Genomic DNA, 21,212 nt, shown 5'->3' on the forward strand with positions numbered 1-21,212 from the left:
GTTTAAACCGGTTTATAAAATCGAAAATTTTGACCCGATATTCGAAAAAACCCTAAGGCTATAGCCTTTCCGTTTTTTCGATTTTTGGGGGTCAAAAAATCGAAGAAAAGTCCGGTTTTCGGTGGGTTTTTGCCGGAATATTCCAGTTTCAAACTGGTTCTAGCCGGTTTTAGCCTCCTACCGAAGCACCAAACCGGTTTAAACCGGTTTATAAAATCGAAAATTTTGACCCGATTTTCGAAAAAACCCTAAGGCTATAGCCTTTCCGTTTTTTCGATTTTTGGGGGTCAAAAAATCGAAGAAAAGTCCAGTTTTCGGTGGGTTTTTGCCGGAATATTCCAGTTTCAAACTGGTTCTAGCCGGTTTTAGCCTCCTACCGAACCACCAAACCGGTTTAAACCGGTTTAAAAAATCGAAAATTTTGACCCGATTTTCGAAAAAACCCTAAGGCTATAGCCTTTCCGTTTTTTCGATTTTTGGGGGTCAAAAAATCGAAGAAAAGTCCGGTTTTCGGTGGGTTTTTGCAGGAATATTCCAGTTTCAAACTGGTTCTAGCCGGTTTTAGCCTCCTACCGAAGCACCAAACCGGTTTGAACCGGTTTCTAAAATCGAAAATTTTGACCCGATTTTCGAAAAAACCCTAAGGCTATAGCCTTTCCGTTTTTTCGATTTTTGGGGATCAAAAAATCGAAGAAAAGTCCGGTTTTCGGTGGGTTTTTGCCGGAATATTCCAGTTTCAAACTGGTTCTAGCCGGTTTTAGCCTCCTACCGAAGCACCAAACCGGTTTAAACCGGTTTAAAAAATCGAAAATTTTGACCCGATTTTCGAAAAAACCCTAAGGCTATAGCCTTTCCGTTTTTTCGATTTTTGGGGGTCAAAAAATCGAAGAAAAGTCCGGTTTTCGGTGGGTTTTTGCCGGAATATTCCAGTTTCAAACTGGTTCTAGCCAGTTTTAGCCTCCTACCGAAGCACCAAACCGGTTTGAACCGGTTTCTAAAATCGAAAATTTTGACCCGATTTTCGAAAAAACCCTAAGGCTATAGCCTTTCCGTTTTTTCGATTTTTGGGGATCAAAAAATCGAAGAAAAGTCCGGTTTTCGGTGGGTTTTTGCCGGAATATTCCAGTTTCAAACTGGTTCTAGCCGGTTTTAGCCTCCTACCGAAGCACCAAACCGGTTTAAACCGGTTTATAAAATCGAAAATTTTGACCCGATATTCGAAAAAACCCTAAGGCTATAGCCTTTCCGTTTTTTCGATTTTTGGGGGTCAAAAAATCGAAGAAAAGTCCGGTTTTCGGTGGGTTTTTGCCGGAATATTCCAGTTTCAAACTGGTTCTAGCCGGTTTTAGCCTCCTACCGAAGCACCAAACCGGTTTAAACCGGTTTATAAAATCGAAAATTTTGACCCGATTTTCGAAAAAACCCTAAGGCTATAGCCTTTCCGTTTTTTCGATTTTTGGGGGTCAAGAAATCGAAGAAAAATCCGGTTTTCGGTGGGTTTTTGCCGGAATATTCCAGTTTCAAACTGGTTCTAGCCGGTTTTAGCCTCCTACCGAAGCACCAAACCGGTTTGAACCGGTTTATAAAATCGAAAATTGTGACCCGATTTTCGAAAAAACCCTAAGGCTATAGCCTTTCCGTTTTTTCGATTTTTGGGGGTCAAAAAATCGAAGAAAAGTCCGGTTTTCGGTGGGTTTTTGCCGGAATATTCCAGTTTCAAACTGGTTCTAGCCGGTTTTAGCCTCCTACCGAAGCACCAAACCGGTTCATACCGGTTTCTAAAATCGAAAATTTTGACCCGATTTTCGAAAAAACCCTAAGGCTATAGCCTTTCCGTTTTTTCGATTTTTGGGGGTCAAAAAATCGAAGAAAAGTCCGGTTTTCGGTGGGTTTTTGCCGGAATATTCCAGTTTCAAACTGGTTCTAGCCGGTTTTAGCCTCCTACCGAAGCACCAAACCGGTTCATACCGGTTTCTAAAATCGAAAATTTTGACCCGATTTTCGAAAAAACCCTAAGGCTATAGCCTTTCCGTTTTTTCGATTTTTGGGGGTCAAAAAAAATCGAAGAAAAGTCCGGTTTTCGGTGGGTTTTCGCCGGAATATTCCAGTTTCAAACTGGTTCTAGCCGGTTTTAGCCTCCTACCGAAGCACCAAACCGGTTTAAACCGGTTTATAAAATCGAAAATTTTGACCCGATATTCGAAAAAACCCTAAGGCTATAGCCTTTCCGTATTTTCGATTTTTGGGGGTCAAAAAATCGAAGAAAAGTCCGGTTTTCGGTGGGTTTTTGCCGGAATATTCCAGTTTCAAACTGGTTCTAGCCGGTTTTAGCCTCCTACCGAAGCACCAAACCGGTTTAAACCGGTTTATAAAATCGAAAATTTTGACCCGATTTTCGAAAAAACCCTAAGGCTATAGCCTTTCCGTTTTTTCGATTTTTGGGGGTCAAAAAATCGAAGAAAAATCCGGTTTTCGGTGGGTTTTTGCCGGAATATTCCAGTTTCAAACTGGTTCTAGCCGGTTTTAGCCTCCTACCGAAGCACCAAACCGGTTCATACCGGTTTCTAAAATCGAAAATTTTGACCCGATTTTCGAAAAAACCCTAAGGCTATAGCCTTTCCGTTTTTTCGATTTTTGGGGGTCAAAAAATCGAAGAAAAGTCCGGTTTTCGGTGGGTTTTTGCCGGAATATTCCAGTTTCAAACTGGTTCTAGCCGGTTTTAGCCTCCTACCGAACCACCAAACCGGTTTAAACCAGTTTCTAAAATCGAAAATTTTGACCTGATTTTTGAAAAAAACCTAAGGCGACAGCCTTTCCGTTTTTTCGATTTTTGGGGGTCAAAAAATCGAAGAAAAGTCCGGTTTTCGGTGGGTTTTTGCCGGAATATTCCAGTTTCAAACTGGTTCTAGCCGGTTTTAGCCTCCTACCGAAGCACCAAACCGGTTTAAACCGGTTTCTAAAATCGAAAATTTTGACCCGATTTTCGAAAAAACCCTAAGGCTATAGCCTTTCCGTTTTTTCGATTTTTGGGGGTCAAAAAATCGAAGAAAAGTCCGGTTTTCGGTGGGTTTTTGCCGGAATATTCCAGTTTCAAACTGGTTCTAGCCGGTTTTAGCCTCCTACCGAAGCACCAAACCGGTTTGAACCGGTTTATAAAATCGAAAATTTTCACCCGATTTTCGTGAAAACCCTAAGGCTATAGCCTTTCCGTTTTTTCGATTTTTGGGGGTCAAAAAATCGAAGAAAAGTCCGGTTTTCGGTGGGTTTTGCCGGAATATTCCAGTTTCAAACTGGTTCTAGCCGGTTTTAGCCTCCTACCGAAGCACCAAACCGGTTTGAACCGGTTTCTAAAATCGAAAATTTTGACCCGATTTTCGAAAAAACCCTAAGGCTATAGCCTTTCCGTTTTTTCGATTTTTGGGGGTCAAAAAATCGAAGAAAAGTCCGGTTTTCGGTGGGTTTTTGCCGGAATATTCCAGTTTCAAACTGGTTCTAGCCGGTTTTAGCCTCCTACCGAAGCACCAAACCGGTTCATACCGGTTTCTAAAATCGAAAATTTTGACCCGATTTTCGAAAAAACCCTAAGTCTATAGCCTTTCCGTTTTTTCGATTTTTGGGGGTCAAAAAATCGAAGAAAAATCCGTTTTTCGGTGGGTTTTTGCCGGAATATTCCAGTTTCAAACTGGTTCTAGCCGGTTTTAGCCTCCTACCGAACCACCAAACCGGTTGAAACCGGTTTCTAAAATCGAAAATTTTGACCCGATTTTCGAAAAAACCCTAAGGCTATAGCCTTTCCGTTTTTTCGATTTTTGGGGGTCAAAAAATCGAAGAAAAGTCCGGTTTTCGGTGGGTTTTTGCCGGAATATTCCAGTTTCAAACTGGTTCTAGCCGGTTTTAGCCTCCTACCGAAGCACCAAACCGGTTTGAACCGGTTTCTAAAATCGAAAATTTTGACCCGATTTTCGTGAAAACCCTAAGGCTGTAGCCTTTCCGTTTTTTCGATTTTTGGGGGTCAAAAAATCGAAGAAAAATCCGGTTTTCGGTGGGTTTTTGCCGGAATATTCCAGTTTCAAACTGGTTCTAGCCGGTTTTAGCCTCCTACCGAAGCACCAAACCGGTTTGAACCGGTTTCTAAAATCGAAAATTTTGACCCGATTTTCGAAAAAACCCTAAGGCTATAGCCTTTCCGTTTTTTCGATTTTTGGGGGTCAAAAAATCGAAGAAAAATCCGTTTTTCGGTGGGTTTTTGCCGGAATATTCCAGTTTCAAACTGGTTCTAGCCGGTTTTAGCCTCCTACCGAACCACCAAACCGGTTTGAACCGGTTTCTAAAATCGAAAATTTTGACCCGATTTTCGTGAAAACCCTAAGGCTGTAGCCTTTCCGTTTTTTCGATTTTTGGGGGTCAAAAAATCGAAGAAAAATCCGGTTTTCGGTGGGTTTTTGCCGGAATATTCCAGTTTCAAACTGGTTCTAGCCGGTTTTAGCCTCCTACCGAAGCACCAAACCGGTTCAAACCGGTTTCTAAAATCGAAAATTTTGACCCGATTTTCGAAAAAACCCTAAGGCTATAGCCTTTCCGTTTTTTCGATTTTTGGGGGTCAAAAAATCGAAGAAAAATCCGGTTTTCGGTTGGTTTTTGCCGGAATATTCCAGTTTCAAACTGGTTCTAGCCGGTTTTAGCCTCCTACCGAAGCACCAAACCGGTTTAAACCGGTTTCTAAAATCGAAAATTTTGACCCGATTTTCGAAAAAACCCTAAGGCTATAGCCTTTCCGTTTTTTCGATTTTGGGGGGTCAAAAAATCGAAGAAAAATGCGGTTTTCGGTGGGTTTTTGCCGGAATATTTCAGTTTCAAACTGGTTTCAACCGGTTTTAGCCACCTACCGAAGCACCAAACCGGTTCAAACCGGTTTCTAAAATCAAAAATTGTGACTCGATTTTCGAAAAAACCCTAAGGCTATGGCCTTTCCGTTTTTTCGATTTTTGGGGGTCAAAAAATCGAAGAAAAATCCGGTTTTCGGTGTGTTTTTGCCGGAATATTTCCTTTTCCAGAACAGTAGAAACTATTATATTTTAGGTGCTTATAATGAATTTAATCTATGACTTTATGCTTCAATCGTTTCTGCCTCAGGTGCCCTACTCAGTTTTGTTTGAAAGTTTGGAAACATTCTAGTGTTGTTGTTAGTCGCTAATGCTGCTTTGTTTCTGTTAATTCTTTGCAGCATCTGTGAGGAGGAAGACAACCAGTTGACGGAACTAAGGTTTATTGAGGACGAGAAAGTTAGTTCGTTTGTTCGCACGATGCGCAAACATGTAATTTATACAAAATGACAAAAGGGGACGAAAATGCGGGATTGAGATGAAAAATAAACATCAACGCGTCGCTAGGTGTCGCTCTACATTGGATTTGAACCCGAATCAAAACCTGTAGGCGGCCACACTGATGTATATGATGAACTTTGTTTGATATTCGACCGTTACACCGTCAGCAGCCAACGAGGTCGCTTGCGCCTCCACGTGGTAGGTTCTGGATCGAGCCAGACTTCGTGTCGTGAAAACGTAACCCCGATAGTCCTGGGTTCGAATCCCGAACGGTCCACCGAATGTGTTACGGGCAACAAACCTGTGAAATTAAAGATTAAATTAAGGTTATGAGATTGTCTACCCATGTGACTTACAATATTAAAGAAACGGTTGCTTATGGATATATACAGTACACAATGTGACTTATAACTTTTAATATGCGACTGATTGGGGATTTATGCAGGGATTGGACAAACTTAATGCAAATTTTACGTATCTGCTCCGATACTCCAAATTCGAGTAATTAAAATTGTGATATTTCGAGTTTAAGGGCGTGTGGTTGAATGAATGGGTCAACCGCTGTCAACCGCTGTCAACCGTGGTCAACCGGGGACAACCGGGGTCAACCGGGGACAACCGGGGACAACCGGGGACAACCGGGGACAACCGGGGACAACCGGGGACAACCGGGGACAACCGGGGACAACCGGGGACAACCGGGGACAACCGGGGACAACCCTATTTTGACCAAATAACAAACTCGTGTTAAAAAACAATATGCAACGTTTGTATATTTCCAGTATAAACAAGAGGTATGACAAGTGAAAAAGCATAAAAGGGGCAACAGTGATTGTTGAAACGGCTGTGATGTATTCTCTGTACATGAAACCTTATGGTTAGATGATTTGTCATCATCACAGACACAATAAGGCTTTGTCAGACATATTTATACTTTACATATTTTAACGTAAATACAACAAATAAAATCTCCTAACTCTCAACTCACGTTGTGTTCATGTGAAGTCTGTCATCGCTTGTGTAAACAGCCAGCCGCACGAGGTCAGTGTTTGCTTCGATTCCGAACGGCAGGGCAACAGTTTTGTATTCGATCGCGTATTTCGGTTTTAGGTGACAATCGGGTCCGAAACATTGCTTCAGACAATATCTGAAAAAACAAATGAATCATAAATCAGTTTTTTTCCTACTGCAACCCTTTTAAAATCACCAATTAGTTCTCGTATTTTGATTAGTATTTAGCGGAATATATATTCCAATCCCAACCCCCCAAAACAGACCCAACACCACATGTAAATTATAGCAAGAGAAGAGGTAAAGCCCCCAAAGTTTTTATTAATATAAGTTTTAAAGAATAAACAATTTAAATGATATAATTCATGTAAATCGTAATCTGATATTACATTCTTTCATACACCTATGCTCCATATATTAGCTGTTGCTGTCAGGCATAACATCAACAAGTGTATACAATTGGCAGAAGAGCTCTTAAAAGTTGACACTTATGTCCCTTCAAAATCCATTTAACACGTCTTTACATACCTATGACAAACGAATAGTATGTAACCCTATAATATTTGTTCCCTATATAGTTTAATATGATGTTCGAATCTGTAAACAAAATCAACACTTCCCAAAATATAAAGAACAGCCTATAAAGAGTAAGATGTGCAGAGTATCAAGTTCATAGAGCTCCTAGCATTTTTATTTTGACGTTTCGACGTCCTATACAGGTCGGCTTTATCAGGGTAAAAAACACCGAATGCGACTAGTATATGCAGAGTATGCTCCGTTGTAAACTTATCAAGTGTTTCAAGTTTATGGAGCTCTTCTGGCAAATGTATTTTTATTCCGACGTTTCGACGTCCTATACAGGTCGCCTTCATCAGGGTAAATAACACTGAATGCGAGTAGAACAGTGCACGATAAACAAAGGAAAAAAGAATGAAACGCAAGCACCTCACAACGCAACGAAAATGGGTGTTAAAATACATTTGTCAGAAGAGCTCCATAAACTTGATATTATGCCTGACAGCAATATATATATATGTATATGTATTAAGTGTGTGGAGCGTTAGTTATTTTAACCCGAGGGTGAAAGTTCACAAACAACCCAAAGATATCGACTTACCCTCCTCTAGTCCTCACATAGGAAGGTGGACATGGCGTATTGAGACAAGTAACAGATCCACGTTTGTTGAAACACATCTGGTTTGGAAGACACCTCATAAGCCCTTCAGCACACTCATCAATATCTGCAAGATGCAAAACACAACCAGTTATATTCTGCTTCTTGTTCACACTTATTAAATTTGCTCAATGTAAACGACACCTTTATGTACATGTAACTGAATTTAACAAATATTTGTTAAAAAAGAATAAATTCTCATGGATATCTGCTCGTAACGAGTTATATTCTGCTTTCGGTCACGGCCCATGTTTTCATTGAATAGGTCAGGCCTATTTGTGGGCCACAAAGTAGTTCAAATGGGCCACACAGCTGAGCAAAAATACTTGAACCTCAATTTTATTTTTAGCATTGCCTAGATTCGTAATCAACACATTGGTTGACTGTTTTCAATAGCTTGTTTCCCACTAAAGTGTATATTAAAAAAATAAGCTATTTTCACTACGACTAATGTAAACCACGCTTTCATGTACAGATACACCCCAATATAACAAATTTTCTTTTCTAAGGTTAAAACAAAACGGCTAGCGAGCTATAAATAAAACAGATTGGATATTGCACATAGCTTGACAGGCATATGCTAACAATAAATAACTACAACTAAACTAGAAGGCTGCTTGCGTACAAGCAATACGTCGTATTGCAGACCATTAATAGACTTTTTAAAACGTCCTCATTACGATGTAACTTATTTCCCATATACAAGTATTTGCTAGTTATGTTTTTGAAACCATTTAAAGCCAGTGTCTAGTGTTTCTAGAACAATAAACCGGTTATATTCGATTCCCACCTTCGCAGTTTCGTCCGTTATCAGCGAGTCTGTAACCCACAGGACAGAAACATCTGTAACTTCCGATCGTGTTGTTGCAGCTGTACTGGCAGATACCACGAACTTCCACACATTCATTGATATCTGCAAGAAAAACGTTGTTCTTAGGGTAAGAGGAATAAAAATATTGTTGTTATAAAGAGTACACTTGCAATATGTATCATGATATATTCACAGTACAACTTATACAATTTTGTAAGGAGAATGTGAAAAGATTACAGTGATAAAGAGTACACTTGCAATATTTAAGATATATATTCACAAAACAAAGTCGTGAAACTTTTCTTAAAGTTAGAGAAAAAATAAATTTGAAATGCAAAGCAAGTTATGAGCATTTGAATGAAACGTTCATGACACAAATTGTTACATTTTTAGTTCAATTCCATGCATGCGTTTGAACGTGCAAGTTGCCATGCATGACATGCAAAGAGAAAAAGAAAAAAAGCAAACAATCCCATGCGGCAAGGCTGCGCACCTTGGCACCTTCGTCCAGTCCATCGAAATCCTATCGGACAGTAGGTGGCGTAGTTGCGAGGTGAGTACTCGGATAGAATGACCAATCCAGCACACGACTTATCGTCAGCTAGGTATTGCTGACCAGGCGGACAAATACAACGGAAAGATCCAACTGTGTTCACGCATCGGTGCGGACATGGACTGCTTCGATACTCCAAACATTCATTCAAATCTGATTTACGAGTTTTTTGATGTTATCAGGGCGGGGTTGTGAGAATGAAAGTTAGATGGTGAAATTTCCATGCAGTTAGTTAATTAGTTAGCTATAATTAGTAATCGGTTTGAGACCCAGGCAATGCTGTGGGCCATTATAACCTCAAGTTAATGGTTGATGTTTGGAAAAAAACTGCCTTTAGAAATCTTTAGATAGCATCCGATTGTCTACTAACTTATAAAGCAACATGGCTGTTATTTTTGTGCAAAAGATAATTATCTTTTGTCTGTAATCCAAGAGTATTTGACTATCACAAAGTCCAGAGCAGGACTCTTCAACTAAACAGTAGTTTGCTCAATACACCAGAATACGTTTGGGTAAAAAGTCTCTTAAGTGAAACACAAAGATCTTGTAAAAGTGAATGATGCCACAGAAAAAAGCTTTAAAACCCAAATCCAATAAATTTGCTTGGACACCGCCCTAAGAATGTTAGTATAAGCTGAAGCAAATTAAAGTATGACAAAGTTAGTAACAAGCAGGGAAGAATAAGAACAAGTTGAGACCGCCCTTTGAATTAATCAAAACTTTACGAACCTGCACATGGTGGTCTGGTTCCTGTGGCTTTGAACCCTGCAGGACACACACAACTGTATCCACCAACTGTGTTCTCGCACTGCATCCCATGAGCGCATGCGTAAGGATCCGAAGAGCACTCGTTTATATCTGCAACAAAGTTAAAGAAAACCTGTAGCTTGCAAAGTAATAAGGTAAGTAAACGAACCTATTTTTGGGCGACTGAATGTTATTAAATTAAATTTAGATTCTTATTGATTTAGTTTCTAAATTTCATTAAATTTAATTTAGTTTCTAAATGCAACGTCTGTATACAACTACATAAAATGAAGAGTATTTTTTTAGCTTTTCTAAAAAAACACCTCATAGTAAATTACCCAATAGCAAAAAGTTACCGAGCCATTTTGGTTTTTAAGCCTTAAACGTTTTCCGCAATCCAAAAGAGTTTAGCCCCTTTGGGCAGGGATTCCCACTTTTGATACCCCAAGCTTAAGAAAACCCACGAAGTCTCACTCACCGACACAAACTCCCGAGGAGGTCTTCTGCATCCCCTTGGGGCAGTCATCAATGCATCTGTATCCTCCCTGTGTATTCATACAACGTTGTTCTGGTCTGCATGCGTTGCTCAAGCATTCATTGATATCTGCATATATTTGATATCAAGTTAGAATGTATTCCGAACAATATAAAAATGACAACCCAACATGTAAGAAGATCAAAGTTAAGCAGGTTCGGAATTGGGGATCCGGACCCGTTTGGTTTTTAAACAAAATAAGGCTTGAATTTGGTTAAAATTGTGGCACAAATGAGGCTAAGTGTGAAGTCAGGTCTAATTCAAGTCACTTTTTGTTGAACCAAAAAGACTGGTCTGACTTATAACTTTCTACTCTTTATGTTCATATGTTTTATTAACTTTATTCGAAAGATAAGAAAGTGAATAGTATCCGAAAAAAGGCAACAAAATTGCAACAGAAATTCCAACCTTGTTGCAAAAAATATATTATATTGGCTTTTTCAGAACTGTGACGTAACAATGTACCTCTACAAGTTCCGGTTCCTACTTTCCAGAATCCGTTTCTGCATTCACACCGAAACGATCCGATCGTGTTGTGGCAAAGATGGTTGCAGACCCGTTCACCAGGTAAGTTGCATTCGTCAATATCTGGAAAATGAGTGATTAATTGTTATGATTGAACTTTGAAAGGCAAATTGAAAGCAAAAGTAAAAACTTATCGGGGGATCCAATTCCACCTAAATGCTACATTTTTTACATTAACCTTCCCTCTAAGTATTTTTGTGGCAACCATTCCTCTAAGTTCTTGAAAAACACCTTCATACAGTTGCACACCTTTCGTCTTTTGTAATCAATTTTGATTATCACAAAATCAAAATATCTTATTTATTTTGAAAAGCCCACATGGTCCTGGTACACCAAGAACAATTTTGACTATGTTTTGGAGATAATCATTATACGCCAATCACACACTCACAGTGTTCCTGATGACATTTTTATTTTTCTAATTTTGAAGGTCCCAACCAGGAAAGCTTATTCAAGGAAATTACATGTATGTTGTCAACACAAATTACCATCATCCAAGCTCACCTTCACAAACTCTCCCATCTCCAGCTTTTCTCAACCCTTCCTCGCATATCACGTCGCATCTGTATGACCCGAGTGTGTTAACGCATTCCAGCGTGGGTTGGCAGACGAACTCGCCAGTGAAGCATTCGTTGATGTCTGGAAACAAGAAATATATGGCTATGTCATATCGAAAAATTCGAGTTGGTAATTCCTAAATCTTCAAGAGTTGTTACTGAAACCAACGACCGTTCTGCATAGTATCGGAATAATTGAAATAATCGCTGGTCTGTATGAAGGCTTATAACTGGGTGGGTCCCATCCGTAAATACTTGTGCAAAGTTGTTGAATAATAGTCGAACTGGCGATCCCCTAATACGAAGCTGACATGTGCAGCATACGAGGCAGGCAACGTGCTTGTGATTCGACTTTCGGCGGTTCACCGAGCCTGCGCAGCTCAGTTGGTGGAGCGCGAGTCACGGAAAGACTCCTGTCGTGGGTTTGAATCCCACCGCAGGTTAGATTTTTCTAGCCTACCCCTTGCCATATTGCGGTGAATGCTTGGTGACGGGCTGATTCGGTGTGGCGCCTTCAATAGGCCTGGCGTACTTTAATTTATGTATGATTGTGCGTGATCGACTGGTCAAGTAAGGTGGAAATCTAATGCTGAAGTCCTTTGAACAATTTCAGTTTTTCCCACCTTCGCACGTTCTCCCGTCAGGCCCGATGGTGTAACCGGTTGGACACGAGCAAATGTAGGAAGCCATCACATTGATGCATATGTGAGAGCACGGTCGCTGGGTGGCGCACTCGTCCTCATCTGTCAATCAAAAGTCACACAATGTTAAATAGTGCGCGAATAAAAAGGGCGATTTTTATGACGTTTCAACTGTTCAAATGATTCGTTTACTTGATTGAGGTGGTTCAAACATGTTGTTGCAGTTCACTGTACAAAGCACCATTAGGAACCAGCACAATGCAAAACAACACAGTAACTAAAGATTTCAGCAATTTATACGTCAGTATACATAGTGTTCAGTCACACCCCACCTAATACCATGACAACGGTAAAAAATAATGGCCCGAAATAATCGTTTGCTGAAGCAATTCCCAAGAAATAGACAAATTTACATAATGTACAACTTCGCAATTAAAGCGAATGTAACTTTTTAAGCACTTCCTTTTTAGACAACAGGTGGCGCCCGCACTGTGACCGTAAAACGTCCTGCTCGACTGCTTTCAGAGTTAACACGAAATGCCATTGGTTGGTTTTCCGGTCACATGACAGGGTATACCACCGTTAGATATCACCATGGTAACCAGACCTGTGCAATAAGCTCCGCTCCGATGGAGGGTGAATCCCTCCGGACACCGATCACTGGGATCCCCTCTTCCGATCCTAACATCCATCTGGAAGAAGAGTTCCTCCTTGTCGATGTCGTAGTCGACGAGGATGTCACTTGCAGAAAGTCGCTCCACCAAATACGGCATCTGGAATTAATCGGGATTTGTTATCAACAGAAATTGGACAAATCACAAAGTTCAAAGTTCAAGGCTCCTTTGGGTAAACTGATGGGTCCACGGGGTTTGAAGTATACGTTTCATGGGCCTTTAGGTTGATTAATAGGTCGACTGGGGTAAAAGTGTGCGTTTTGGGGGCTCTGGATTAACTGATGGGTCATGGAAATAGTCCCATGTTAGACAGAAAAAGAAGATAAAAGGAAGAGACCACTGTGGTCCTATCAAGAAAGCTACAGGAATGAAGTAAGATCTATACAACTTTAGGGAAGTATGTACTTTAGAACACAATATCTAGCGCAAAAGTTTAATTAATGTTTACTATTACCAAACACAAGTCTTTAATTCAAACATAAATAAGAGTCAAAATTTAGGTTTAAGTATGCGTTTTTCTACAAACTGACTTTTCCCCTGGATGCGTTGTACGAGATTGTATGGTTCCATGTATAAGGCATAATGTAACCGTCCATTGCTATGAGGCGATCAGAATAAGCGTAGAGTGACCCATCTCCAGTTTGCACGTAATCCTCACTGTAATCCTGTCAAAGTATTACAGGTTAAACACCAAATAAATATTCTGGTATTTACTACAGTCACAAATTACACACTCTGAATCGTCGCAGTATTTTTACATTATTTAAAAATAAAATTTTAAAAATAAGGGTCCTTGCTACATTATAAGAAAATAACAGTTTATAAAATATACGATAATATAAAGTAAATTTTCCTACCATATATTTAAGATAGGGTTAAACCACGACATAATAGTAATTCAGTTTGCTACATATCAACTATAAACGACCAGTTTATTTGTGGCAACAAAACATTTACTAAAATATACTGAACAAGCGTTTCGTCCACCAGGTTGCATTTATTTGTAACGAATCAAGACAACTCTAATTTCCTCACACCATTTGCTCCCCCTACTAAACAAATATAACAAGCAAGAATCAAAAGGTCAACCTTGGGTCATATTTGTGTTTTTACCTTTATGTCGATATGAGTGAATGGATTAGTTTCAGGAACGTAACCATCCATCGTCACCTCCATCTTAAGTTTCCCGCTCGAATCAAGACCTCTTGCATTGTGGGACATTTTCACCACTTCACCACTCGCAAATTCAACCTACATCAGATAAAAACAATAGTAAGATATTCGCAAATGTATATGCATTACTAGGATCAGAACTACTGCGTTTTTGTAGACAGCCGTTCACACAATGGCCCTTTTTTATCAAAGCAATCAAACATGTTTTGTACATATATGCCAGGACTGGTGTATTGAAAATAACGAATATGGCTTTTATTCAAAATACCGTAAAAATAAAGTTGGATAACTGTTGAATATAGATGAAATGTCAAACATTATGGTTTTCATTGTATAAAAAAGTAGGAGTAGAAAAAACAAACGCTGTAACTACATGAATGTGGTATTTACAAGTAAATACATGCTAAGCCGAATTACCACACCGTACCAAACTTTTTTCACTGAGGAAAGTGTCTAGCCTACGGTAGGATTCCAACCCAAGACATAAACCTATGCAGGTCTGGATCTCACAACTCAATTCTTGCCAACAAATAACTTGATAAAGTGGACGATTTTGTAGATTATTATTCAAATCTCACCATGACCTCCCTGTCGAAAACTCCTTCAGTCAGTGTGTAACCGTTGTAAGCTCCTTCCGTTTCACGAGCCATTGTCCAATAAATCGGAGTTAGAATCGAAATCTGACTCTTCAAGTAAGGACCTTGACAACAATCATTTTAAATGTTGTTTGAAGCAAGGGTTGAGACAATTTCACTGAGTATATTCAATTGCTAATAAACGTTAACTTGACTTGACTTTGCGTGTGTTTCCAACAGTTTTGTGATTATTCATGTTCTGTTTCGGAAAAGGCATACTTCATTTTCACTTGAAATTGTCAACTGCATGTTTATTAAATTTGTTTGAAAGGCGTAATCTCATACTTTTATTTATGTATGCTTGCCGAAAAAGCGTACGTATGGGAACCCAAAACCAAATTTACATTTTTTGCACCACCTATTTACTAGTTCCCTTCGAATACGGAATAACATAATTTTCAGTTTTAATTTCTCACTACTCACCCACTGACGGAGGAACGTTCTTAATCACCGCTTGGATCCGGGTCAAATCGTCTCCTATATCGGTTCCATTCGCCGAAATATCGGATCCACCAAACGGAATGTCGTTGATGTTTCCGAACAAAATTCCCTCACCGTGCAGAGGACCACCTGTGGGGAAATTATGATAAGTGACGTAACTACATAGTGACACCCCACAAATTAGGTAATAGGGGTGTGTTTTTTAAGTAAAATCATGTATTCGCTTGTTGTCAGCTTTTGTTGTTCACAATAGATGCTTCCAGATTATTTTTACAATTTTGTCAAAGAGGAAAGGGTATAATCCATTATGGTTTCGCAGATAACAACATAAATGGTCGAAACGAATGTTTACATTAAATTTGTTCCCATTTTATTTAAATGTTTTTTAGTTTTATTCAGACATCACCAATTTTGTCCATGTGACAACTTGCATGACCTTGCACTCAGTCTGTTAATGTTCAGGCGATTATTTTTATTTTATCTGTTAATGTTCACCGAAATCCACAACTATATTTACCTTTACATTTTTCCATCTTACAAACATCAACTTGTGATGCATCTCCTGCACACCACCTTCCACTGTTGCTGGGAGGAGGATTTGTGCAAAATCTCCTCCTACTCCTAACTCCGCTCCCACAAGACTTACTGCAATCTCCCCAATCTCCCCACATCGCCCAGTTGCCGTCAACTGAAGAAGGAAACAAGCAGTTGAGTTAAAACGGGGTTACCCTTTGTCGAACAATGGAGGGTTTAATACATTATAACATCCTTAGACGATAAGATGAACATGAATTCATAACTGGGATCTGCCCTGAGCCGTCTACACAAGCTAGATTTTTCTAGGCTATGCCTTGCCATATGGTGGTGAATGCTTGTGACCGGTTGACTCGGTATAACGCCTTTATTGGGCCTGGCGTACTGTAATTCATTTTTAGACAAAAAACTAAAGAAATTAGTGTCTAAACGTATTTTACACCGCTTTTTATGTTGAAATTATTTCATCAAGGAATGGGGAACTGAAATTTTACCATCTGCCTATGCCAGTAAACTTAACCAAATTATAATTCTGGTAAATGTCTGTCCGGTTCTAATAAGCTGCATTTCATCACGTTTTTTTGTAGTTTTGTAGTGAAAATACTTAACATGTCCCGCCAACCTAAGCAATTCTATCACTGAAAACAAGCAAGTACCCGGACACGACCGAAGTCCACAAGATCTAATATCCGAATCGGAACCGGAACAGAATCTTCCTCCGAATCTTGGAGCCGGATTCGAACAGGATCTGTATCGGTTCCCTTGTCCTCCGCCACAAGAGCGCGAGCAAGAGCTCCAGGTTCCCCAGGTCGCCCAGTTTCCATTTACTGCGGTTAAAAATAGAAAAATATTAGCTCAGTGTAATAATTTGAAGTTAAACCTTTGTTACCATTATTGGAACAATATTTGTCATTCGTCTAAGCATGTGATAATTGCATCTTGAAAAATACAGCTACAGATTATTTAAAATAAGTCACTGGTAAAGCTAAACTGTTTAATTGGTACCTGACTAACCGAAACATAATGTAAAAAATGACAAGAATATTCAGGGCGCCTTATAGAGAAATGTACAACTTTCTGGAAAAAAGTAGTTTATATTCAGATTTCACCATGGCTGGGTTTGACTTCACTTCAAAAACTCATAAACACGACACAAATATGTTGTAAATAAGTTAAAATACTTCGAGACTAAACCTACTAAAAAGCTGCAACTAAAAAAAATACCAGATCAACATAAAATGACTCTTATAGCTACTGTAAATAATAATCTCCCAGATGACCCTGAAATCTAAAACATATTTTCAGATATTTAGTTTTCAGACTTACCGGAGCAAGAATCGATATTACAGTTGTCGAGTTGCCGGTTCGATCCCGAGCATGGTTCTCCTCCTGGACTCGGAAAAGGCTCGGAGCAGCTTCTCACTCTTGCTCTCACTCCTCCTCCGCAGGAGACGCTGCAGAACTCCCAACTTCCCCAACTCGACCAACCCCCGTTCACTGAAAATAGAAAATTGTTTTAAATGTGCTGGTCCTTTGGAGCTCATACCAAGCAAGAAGCAGTCAAGAAAGAAAAGTAATATTTTGACATCGACATAAACAAAGGGCAAAGTGGGAAATGTGTAAAACAATCTTGGTTTTTACATTCATTCATTTGAGAGTGACACAAGTTGCTGTCGAAATGTTATGTTTTATACTAATATAGTGGCTTGTTTGTTTCTGGTTAGGATTTTTAAAACCGTGAATTGTGTACAAGTGTAAAAAATACATAAGCAATAAAGCTTTCCATAGAATAAGTTAGTTCAGTGAGAAAATGTTTGACGTTTTGACACTCCTAACAATCTCCTGCTCCCTTTATACTATCTTTGAATGAAAAATAGAAACGCCTTGTTCAAACATGCTTGCTTTATGATTGGTTTGTGCGCTGCCATACAACTTTCTTGTGTATAAGCCAGTCAGTTCGCAAATGTAAGCCTTTAAAAGAGGCAACGAACACTGGAAGGCGGAAAATCGTACAGGCCAAGTTTTACAAGCCCATGCAAGTGAAAAATAAAGATTAAACTCCTGTACATTTAAAATGATTGAAACTTTTGAATAAAAACAACTTAGCAAAATTACCTGGGCACGATTTCACGTTGCACATTCTTGATGACGTTTCAGGGCCGAAGCACTTCCGCCCTCCACCGGAAGGAGGGGGATTGTTACAGTGACGTAATCGCAATTGTGACGCTTCACCACAAGTTGAAGAGCACGGCATCCATGGTCCCCATAGCGACCAACCACCATCAACTGGTTAAACATTAGAAAGGTTTTAAAATAAAAAACAAAATCTCAACAAGGTTTGCTTGGAAACCTACAGATTACAAATGATTCTTGTTTTATAATTGTTAAGTGGCTAAATTTAAAAATCTGGTTCAGTTGTATAGTTATATAATACAGCAGTGAAAATATAATTGTTGCAGCTAACTTAATTGCTACATAACATGGTACCATTTATCTCTGCTTTAGTTGCTGAACTGACAGACGAAAAATCTCTGGCGTGAAATATAAAATACACTTATGGACAAATTGTCAATAGTTAAATGCTTTTTTTCGATAAAACATTTTAACTTCAACAACTTCGCAAGATACGATAAAGAGAAAAACGAAACACGACTTACCAGCGCATCTCTGGCTTGCGCAAATCAATCTCTCACTTGCGTCACCATTACAGGGTAATCCCCCATGGTGAGGGGCAGGGTTGTTGCACTCACGTGACCTTGATCTGACCCCTTGACCGCACGTAACCGAACAATCCTCCCAATCGCTCCACGTGCTCCATTTACCGTTGACTGAAAGAAAAATTTGATGATTGGTAAAAACACAATGCGAAATTTCTGGATTTGATGCAAAAATTGTTGCAAAAAAATGTATCGTTTGTTAAGTCATCATAAGTGTCACTACTTTAGTTTTGTGATTATCAAACTTATTCTTTTAATGTGAATACTAAATGTGAGTAGTTTACAAATCTGCTAAGAGCAAATTAAGGATGACACCTTTTTGAAAGGCTACATTCTTCAATGTCATTCAGTTGGGGCGTATATCTTATTGCCTTGAGTTTTCTACATAAAAATTTAGACAGTTTTTAAAAAAAAAGAATAGTAAATATTTAAGTCGTCTTCAAACACACAGTCATGGAGTTTAATCCTATATCTTAATATCCTAAGTTGTCTACATCTGAGGATAAAAAAAAATAGTTTTTGAACGAATATATAGCCTTTGGGTTTGTTTATCTTAACTAAAAATCCTTAAACGTCTCATTAACCAACAACTAACATATCACCCACCTGGACATGGACCCTGTTCGCATTCTCTCGTATCTGTGGATGAACCCTGACATCTTCTACCCCCGTTTGCTGGGGGTGGGTTGTCACAAACCCTCTGTCTCTCCTGTTCACCAAACCCACATGTTGTCCCACAAGAACCCCAGATACCCCAATCTCCGAAACCACCATGAACCTGATAATGATAAATCGGTAAATATTAAAGACGGACTAATTAGTTTTTGTTACATTCTGGGAAAGAGTTGTCACAGAAAACACAAAAAGGAAAAATGGGGAAAAAGGGTCACAAAAAGCACAAGCCGTATGTATACGTTTAACATGTGCAGTATGTATGTATATGTTTTCCACTATCAATAGAAATACTGTAGCTGTAGCAATAAATATGAGTTTTGACACTTTTTTAACAACCTAATTGTAAACTTATACTATTCCCTAAGTTATTCATGCAAACTTTAATAATAAAATGTGCTCAAAAACAAAAAATTTTTGGACCGAACTGCTAGACTTAATATACAGATTAAACCTAGTTCTAAAAATAGTTGTACAAATGTCTACTCTTATGGTTGAAACAAGTCATAAAATCGAATTTGTTTTTTACCAAAAATACAATTATTCTAAAACGACTTTGAAAACCTACCCTTTAACCATATAATCATTTTACTTACCCTGACAGTAACCAGTGCATGTGAATACGCTGATCCCATGAAGTTGGTAGCAATGCATTCATATTCTCCTGTGTCATCCAATCTAGCTGTGTGGATGAGAAGTGACGAGTTTCTGAGGATGGAAGCTCTGCTGGGAAGAAGCTGTCCTCCCTTCGTCCATACTGAAACGACATTAAACCTCTGTCATGTTTGGCTTAATTAAAAGCATCACCCAATAAATGATAAGGCAGCCGCATACACTGCACACTGTTTCGACCTGTGAGGTCTCGTCAATAGCTGCATTGTTGACACCTTATAGGTCGAAACAGTGTGCACTGTTAGGGGCTTTTAAACTTTTCTACACAACTACCTATTTTGGAACAAACATAATTTAATGGCATCAAACTTATTGTGCGAGGAACGGCTTTCAAGTCTGTTACTCCTAACAAACTGGAGTGCCGTAAAGTGGCTGGCTACATTAGCATATTCGACCTATGTCTTGTCAAAAGATTCTGATGTCTGCAGCATCAATTTATGAACTGGTGTATTGTATAAAAACGTACTTTTTAACAAATGTTACGCCCAAAAGGGGCCAATGTTATAAGGCGCTCAGTTGTGACAGTTGACGGAGTAATATTTATGCTGTTGGTATTCGCAACGACAAGAACCATACATTTTGAATATGCTTGGGGAAAACTGTCCTAATTTCGCATTACATCGTTAGTTGACGATAACCGATATTGACAAGGTAATACTGAACATGATGACGGATAAAAAAGGTTACTCAAAAGTTCCTACAATCTTTAAGTATTTGGTTATTGCCTTTTTGCTTACTTTTGTGATGACGGCAACTTACCTATTTCAGGTTGCGGTTCACCTATCGCTTCACAATCCAGCAAAATATCGTTTCCTGCATCAACCGTTGTGTCTGTAGGTTCAGTCACGATAAACGGGGGCATTTCAAGGGTAAGTGTCTTGTCAATTTCCACCTACAAAAGTCAATTAAAACTCACATTAAAAAAGTAAAAATCTAGGACATTTTATTATATCACCTCTTTTTCTTCCTGTAAACTTTTAATTATGATGGTACAAAGTTTGAAATTAATGCCGTCAATCGCCATGATTATAAAAAGGATGTCAATGATATGCTGGGGTGATAAATATATTTCCAAATGCACCATTTTTTTACAAAAGCAATGAGACTGTTCTTCATTTGAAGTTATTGGGTTGATATAGTATGGAGGTATTTTGGGCAGGTAAAAAACAAAAATTTTAATTTCATAAATTGAGAATAAAACCAAAGCGTTGTTTAACAAATTTAAGGTTTCACGTTTGTAGGACAAAGGCACACTTTGTTACCAACTTTTAACGCATTTATGAATTTGCATTGACAAGTAACTAACGCTTTCATCTTACCTGGCCAGCATCATTGAAAGCCCTACAAGTATAATCTCCGGCATCGGACATCACTGTGTTATAAATAATGAGAGATCCGTTCCTGAATTGGCGGATTCTGTCTGTCAGCGTCACCACCTGAGTGAGATAAAATAAAAAGAAATATGACGATCAGGATGAAAATAACATTTGAGTAAAAACGTAGTCAAACTGGTAAAATTGTAATGTTGGCTGAGTAATTAAAATGTCATAACAGAGTACAGGAATTAGCTTGTGTAAGAGATTGATTGAGTAAGCGTACTTTATTTGATAAAACGTCCCTACCCCAAACAATGTTTGGCCAAATTTGGAATCACCTAAATCAGCGGTCCCCAACCTTTTTGTTGCTGTGACCCCAAGGATAAAATTAGTGGTATATATTAAAATTTGTATAGCTCTATATCAGGGGTCACCAAACTTTTGTCACGGCGGGCCAGATAAGTTTAATAACGCTTCGCGCGGCCGCATGCCCTAGCACT

General features: G+C 38.9%; 1 protein-coding gene across 2 annotated transcripts in view; it reads right to left on the reverse strand.

Moving 5' to 3' along the window:
- Positions 1-5,249: 5,249 nt before the first annotated feature.
- The window catches only part of LOC145230713 (hemicentin-1-like), a 71,750-nt gene continuing 55,787 nt past the window's right edge, over positions 5,250-21,212 (reverse strand). The window contains exons 85-108 of one of the 2 annotated variants that reach the window (XM_080096221.1): positions 20,716-20,832; positions 20,156-20,288; positions 19,321-19,481; positions 18,659-18,830; positions 17,993-18,163; positions 17,451-17,621; positions 16,662-16,832; positions 15,992-16,162; positions 15,319-15,489; positions 14,784-14,930; positions 14,304-14,425; positions 13,666-13,803; positions 13,083-13,217; positions 12,486-12,651; positions 11,861-11,980; positions 11,185-11,319; positions 10,621-10,743; positions 10,099-10,224; positions 9,603-9,731; positions 8,814-9,026; positions 8,300-8,422; positions 7,453-7,576; positions 6,313-6,471; positions 5,250-5,625 (exon numbers count right to left, since the gene is read on the reverse strand). In XM_080096221.1, the coding sequence (XP_079952347.1) occupies positions 5,421-5,625; positions 6,313-6,471; positions 7,453-7,576; positions 8,300-8,422; positions 8,814-9,026; positions 9,603-9,731; positions 10,099-10,224; positions 10,621-10,743; positions 11,185-11,319; positions 11,861-11,980; positions 12,486-12,651; positions 13,083-13,217; positions 13,666-13,803; positions 14,304-14,425; positions 14,784-14,930; positions 15,319-15,489; positions 15,992-16,162; positions 16,662-16,832; positions 17,451-17,621; positions 17,993-18,163; positions 18,659-18,830; positions 19,321-19,481; positions 20,156-20,288; positions 20,716-20,832 (3,603 nt within the window). In that variant the 3' untranslated portion in view covers positions 5,250-5,420. The remainder of the gene's footprint in view (positions 5,626-6,312; positions 6,472-7,452; positions 7,577-8,299; positions 8,423-8,813; positions 9,027-9,602; positions 9,732-10,098; positions 10,225-10,620; positions 10,744-11,184; positions 11,320-11,860; positions 11,981-12,485; positions 12,652-13,082; positions 13,218-13,665; positions 13,804-14,303; positions 14,426-14,783; positions 14,931-15,318; positions 15,490-15,991; positions 16,163-16,661; positions 16,833-17,450; positions 17,622-17,992; positions 18,164-18,658; positions 18,831-19,320; positions 19,482-20,155; positions 20,289-20,715; positions 20,833-21,212) is intronic. The other variant, XM_080096222.1, reaches the window with a different exon arrangement.

The sequence above is a fragment of the Phallusia mammillata genome, chromosome 5 (assembly GCF_965637545.1).
Source record: "Phallusia mammillata chromosome 5, kaPhaMamm4.hap1.1, whole genome shotgun sequence".
NCBI lineage: Eukaryota > Metazoa > Chordata > Ascidiacea > Phlebobranchia > Ascidiidae > Phallusia > Phallusia mammillata.